The 5,797-nt window shown below is 59.3% G+C and overlaps 1 protein-coding gene across 2 annotated transcripts in view; it reads left to right on the top strand.

Annotated features, from left to right (window-relative positions):
• The window catches only part of WT1 (Wilms tumor 1), a 35,866-nt gene that overhangs the window by 2,285 nt on the left and 27,784 nt on the right, over positions 1–5,797 (top strand). For both annotated transcript variants that reach the window (XM_010563748.1, XM_010563749.1), the window contains exons 2-3: positions 2,821–2,943; positions 3,190–3,292. In XM_010563748.1, the coding sequence (XP_010562050.1) occupies positions 2,821–2,943; positions 3,190–3,292 (226 nt within the window). The remainder of the gene's footprint in view (positions 1–2,820; positions 2,944–3,189; positions 3,293–5,797) is intronic.

Genomic DNA, 5,797 nt, shown 5'->3' with positions numbered 1-5,797 from the left:
GGGCCCCAGGCTGCGAGCGGCGGGACCCGGCGGGGAGCGGCCTGCGATCGCCCCAGCACAGAGCACGCCGGGCCAGGGAGCTCCGGCCGGGGATTTTTTTTAAGACATCTGAAGGGATTTTAGACATCGGAGAGGATTTGTAATCGCTGGGCCGAAATAGCGACGAGGAGGTGGAGAGGAGGGTGAGGGAATTAAACTGGGCCCGGGTGGGTGAGCGGGTGGGCGAGGGACAAAATAGCTGCGACCCCGCGCCATCCTGTCGTCTGAGTTTAACCACCTTTAAACGGAGCCTTTAACACCCCAGAACAGTGAGCTCTGCTCGGTCTCCGGCTCCCCGCGGGGCAGTGCGCGGTCTGCGGCACCGCAAGCCCTGCACACAAACACCCACAAACACAAACGCCCACAAACACAAACGCCCACACACACCTGTACGTGCCCGCCGAGCCGGGGCCCAGCGGCCTTACAGCTCTGCTCCGCCACGGCCCCGGTCAGGCGGATCAAGGCCCTGCAAGAGCCCAGAGGAAAGGGCCGTGTCCCGGGGAGCAGGGGCCGTGTCCCGGCTCCCCCCGCACCCCGCCAGGGCGCTCTTTCTCGTCCGTGGAGGGGGGGTGCAGGGTGGCCCTTCAGCTCGGGGCTGCCTCCCCGCACTGGGCCTTAGCCACAACTATTTTCGGCAACACGCAGCGAGCTCCTTCGGCAAGGAGGAATTTGGTGGTTGCTTTTTTTTTTTTTCCCCCGTGATTGGATAAAATGTTTTTGTTTTGGCTCTCCTCAAGGTTGAACTACTATTTTTTTTTTTAGCCGGTTCCTCCGACCGTGGGAAAGACGCTACCTTGCCTCTGCGATGACATTTCTGCCAAGCCTGGGATGGGGTGGGGGTTAGGGAGCTAAGGCTTTGAAACCTCTGCCCAATTTTCCTCTTCTCGTTCGCCTCTTTCATCCAGCTGGGCTCCTCCAACAACTGGATGCCTCCAGCAGGCCCCATTCTCCAGCAGATGTACAACTTTCAATTATTTTCAGCACATTTTAATCAGGCCTGGCTCTGATAACGCCCTAATTAAAGAGACCTCACTATCGGCAGCTCGGTTCAGAACTCAACTTTCTTATCACATTCCTGAAGCTTTGGTCAGGCAACACCGGAAAATGCGGCCAAAACCTCGTTCTGCTCCGAGCTGAGTTTTGAAGGTCACCGAAAGTCTGTGCCGGGCCAAAAGTAACGTAGAAAGTGTCAGTGTTTTCTGAAAGTTAAAAAAGACGCAGAGGGAAATGGGGGAAAGGGAGTTGAAGGTTGAGCCTCTACCCTGAGGGCTAAGGGAGGAGATAAGGAGCGAGAAACAGCTGTGGGATGGGAGCCCGTAAGGTACCGGCCTGTCAACACTGTTCGCATCGCCGCGAAAGGAGCTCTGCTCCTAGGGCGAGGGGGATGCCAGAGAGATTTGGCCGGGGACGAGTCAGTCTCACTTCTGTCCCAGCCCCGCAGTCTCAGGGCCGGCTTAAAATCACCGCGGAGGCGAAGGTTTCAAAGTCTTCTGGATTTTTTTTCCATCCTCCGCCCATTGCTCCCTTCATTTCTCCCGCGCAACGCCGCAGGTCAATTAAGTCCTGTAATGTAGCTGGATCTAGGCTGTCTGCAGAGAGAATAAAACGGAGAAGCAACAACCGGATCCCTTTGTTGCCTCTCCGTTTTATTCCCTCTGAAATCCTCTGTGATTGCCGGTAGTGAAGCAGAGACCTGCACAGCGCCGAGCACTCGGCACCGAAGGGAACTGAGAGGACCCTCAAAACAGTCCCGAGTGCTCCCTCTCGACTAACAAAGTCACCCTCCGGCCACACGCCGCATCCAGACGGGCTGTGGAGGATGCCCGTGCTGGAATAAGCGGGCTAAGAGAGAGGGGTGTGAGGGAGGGAGCGCTCCTCGTCGGGTTGGTTTCTTTTCCCAGCCCGTGTCGGGCTTTCTGTTTTGTTTTGGTTTTTTGGAAGAGTGACTCTCGGAGGAGCTTGGTTCTCGGGGTAAATGCTGATGAGCCAAGAAGCCTCTGAGATAATATTACTTTGTAATTACTTTTTTAGCTGAAGTTGTTTAGCCAGCTCCAAGTCATTAATGAAAGTTGGTGTCCAAGCACCTGATTTACGATTTTGTGTCGGCCCGGGGTCAGCAGAGGTGGTCTCTTTCCATCTGAATCTGCTCGGTGTAGGAAACAAAATAGGCTGTTTATTATTTTGGAGAGCAATTTTCGCTGAAAGGAGGAGTTTTATTTTTGCATGTAACATTCCGCCTCTTTATTGCAGACTCTTCAGAAAGCTGCTCTTAAAAAGAAAAAAAAAAGTAAGAAAGATTAAAGGGTAACTTCTAAATTGGAAACGGCAGAGGAGTACACTGAGCAGATGGGAATCTTCCTCTTTAATATGAGCAACAATTAATGAAAACATCCTTTTTATTACCGAAGCCGATCTGTTCTCTTTAAAGACGAACGAGACTTCCGACTTTCCGCCCCTCGGAGCGGGCTGCCCGGCTCTCCTCTCCCCACGGCGGGGGTGGGGGGTGGGGGGGCGTCCCACGGGGTCCCACCCGCACCGCCCCGCGCCCGCAGCCCTGCGAAGTGCGTGTGCTGGGGGGAGAGTGAACGAAGGGGCACGGCCCGCCCGTGCCTTTTCCCCCCCACGGTGGGCAGCAGCACCGGGGGAAGGGCAGCACGGGGCGGTAAAGGCCAGGTATCTCGGCAGCCCGCGGAGGTGCGGTGGGTGCGAGAGGCTTCGCGGGGAGCTGGTGGCCCCGCGGGCTCAAGGTGCCTCCTAACCCCGCCGCGGTCTTTTCGGCAGGTTACAGCACCGTGGCTTTTGACGGGACCCCCAGCTACGGCCACACGCCGTCGCACCACGCCGCCCAGTTCACAAACCACTCCTTCAAACACGAGGACCCCATCAGCCAGCAGCCCTCGCTAGGTAATTTCGGCCTCCGCGGGTGCGGACCGCGCTCCCGGCCGCGGGGCCCCGTCTCAGAGGGCGCTGGCGGCCGGCCGGCAAATCCGGAGCGGCTCCGGAGTCGCGCCGCTGCCCCCTCCCGCAGGCCCGGCACGGAGCTAGAGCTGCGCAAAACGCTGGAGGAGGGGGCCCTGCAGAGCGGGGAGGCGCGGGGGGGGGGAACGGCCGGTCGCCGCCGGGGTTAACTCTGTGCCGCTTTCTCCGCAGGGGACCAGCAGTACTCGGTGCCTCCCCCGGTGTACGGCTGCCACACGCCCACCGACAGCTGCACGGGCAGTCAGGCCCTGCTCCTCCGGACCCCCTACAACAGGTACCTCCGCCGGCAGGGAGCTTTGCCTTGCCTCCTTTTGCGCGAGTTGTTGTTCGGATGTGCTGTCTTCCCCCACATGCCGTTCAAACAGCTTTCTCCTTTCTGGAAGGAAACAGATTTATTTTTTTCCCTTCTCAAAAGAAAAAAAAAAAAAGATTCACAAGTTAAAAAAAACTAAACAAAACAAAACCAAAACCAACCAAACAAAACCAAAACACAAACCAAAACCAAAACAAAACCCCACCCCCAAAACCCAAAAAAGCCCCACAACCCCAAAAAAGCCCCACAAAACCAAAAAAAGACGCCGCCCCCTCCGCCCCGGGCCCCGCCGTGTCTCGGAGCTTCCCCGGGCCGCCTCGCCCTCCCGGGCCGGGGTTGGCGGGGGGTGCCGGCGCCGCTCGGCGCTGGCCGAGCATCCCCCGCCGGGCTCGGGCATTCTGCTGCCGGCTCGGGGCAGCCGCTCTCCGGCGGCAGGTGCCGGCCGCCTCTGGGCAAGGGGGGAGCCGGGCTTGCCGGCCTCCTCGCAGCACGCCCGTCCCGGAGCCCGCCGGTGCGAAGGGTTTGGGATTTGCCCCGGTGCGCTCATCGGCGCCGGCGGGGGACGACGAAGTGCCCGGGGCAGCCCAGCGGAGCCTGGCCCAGACCCGCTCCGGAGCATCCCCTCACTGCCCGAGGCGGGCGCGGTCCCGCCACCGCCGCCCTACACCCGTCCCCTCCGCCTCGGTTCAGGCTGCAGAGCGGAGCCGGCCCGCTCCGGCGACAGGATCCGACCCGCAAGGCGCAGCCGGTCGGCGCGGCCCCTGCCCCTGCGCCTGCTGCCCGCTGCCGGCGCTGGGAGTCCCCGCCGCCGCTCTTCCCCGAGGCCGGGAAGATGCGGGAGCGCTCGCTGGTGAGCAGCAGCGATGGCCAGAGCGTGGTACGGGAACGGGGCAGGCAATTAAAACTCAGCTCCGTCCAGGGGCTTCGTCGTGAAGACCCAGAGCCCTTCCGATGGCTCCCGGGAACGACGGGGACTGGCCTGCAGGGAGGTTATGTATTGAAAACGGGGCAATAAACCTATCGGATTTCCTTGCCGGGAGAAAGGTGCATCTGGAGCTTTGGTCCATGCACGAACTCTCTTTGCCAACAGACGGGTCCGTTGCAAGCGCGGCTTCCCATTTTCTTCGATCTGGCGTGGGGGCCGGGCGTGTCTCTTGCAGTTTTACAACATGTTTAGCGAGCAAAGAAGTTTCCCCAAATTTATTCTTCAACTTTTTGTGAACTTGGAGCCAGTCCCGTATCTCGGAGTTGCTAAGTAACTCTCGCACACAAAACAGTATGCCTCTACGAAGGAAGCCGCGAGCGGCTCCTCTTGTAGGCCGGTTATATCATCTCTGATTAATCAACACTGGACGTGGGACAACAAAATTGTCACTTCCAGAAGCCACTTCGCTAATGAACGTGAGTTGACGTCAAGGGAAGGAGGGAATGAGGTAATGAAGGAAGGAAAGCAACCTATCCAGAGAGATTAGCTCGCAGAATAATTGGCGGGGCGAACTCCTGCGCTGTAGTGACAGAGATTGCTCGCCTCGCAGGGAAATCTATAAATACGATTTGGAGGGAGGCTTGGGGAGGGCAGCTCCGAGCCACCGCCGCTCTCCCCAGCCACCCCCCCCGGGCCCCGGGGCTCCCGTGTCGGGGCTCCCGGCGGCGGCACGGCAGGCGCTTGTCCTCTTTAGTGGAGCGAGCCCGGCCCTGGGAGGTGTGATTCCGATAGGAAAAGGCCGCTTGTGCCGAGAGCTCTCTCCTCCGTGTGCCTCCACCAAGGGTAGCACGGCCTGGCATCACCCTAACGCGGCCACCTCCCGCCCAGCGCTTCGGGACCCGGGTCCCGGCGCGGGTGGGCAGCGCTGCGCTGCGCTACGCGGCCGGTTTCTCCCCGACCTTAGCCTTGACCCTACTCTGCTCCCTGGGAGGTTTACTGCTTACTTCGGTAGGATAAGGATTTAAGCCCTTAAACCTCACGGGAGCCAATACTGATGCGTGGGGGTGTAAGTCAGGGCAGAACTTGTTCGATGTCGAAGGCAGCTCCGGTTGTACAAAGCCTGCTCTGCATCTGAGCCCCAGCAGGTGGGTGAGCCGGGCACGGCCTCCCCTCGTCCCCTCCTGCACGTCTTCGAAAGCATCTGGAAAAAAACTCTTGTTCCTACTACACACGTGTTCTTCCTAGAAAGTGGGTGACTACTTACCGTGCAGAAACTCAGGGGCGTGACTCGTTAGCCACATTTCCAACGGCCCGAAAACGGACCGCATTGTCTCGGTCAACATTCGTATTGGTCTGGCAGAATCTTTATTATTATTTTAAGACCCTATTTATTCTGTACCTCCTTTGCCAAGATGTCTTTTGCTTTTCCCAGTTCAGGTCAAGTTTGCCAGCCCGGCTTTGACACCTGATGGCTCGGCTGCCGCCCCCGAGGGCCGGGGCTGGCAGGGCCGGGGCGGTGAGGCTGTCCGCGGCCGCGGCCG

The sequence above is a fragment of the Haliaeetus leucocephalus genome, unplaced genomic scaffold (genome assembly GCF_000737465.1).
Source record: "Haliaeetus leucocephalus isolate CR32 unplaced genomic scaffold, Haliaeetus_leucocephalus-4.0 Scaffold173, whole genome shotgun sequence".
Taxonomy (NCBI): Eukaryota; Metazoa; Chordata; class Aves; order Accipitriformes; family Accipitridae; genus Haliaeetus; species Haliaeetus leucocephalus.
Note: the sequence above shows the minus strand (reverse complement) of the source record. Positions and strands in the feature narration are given on the sequence as shown.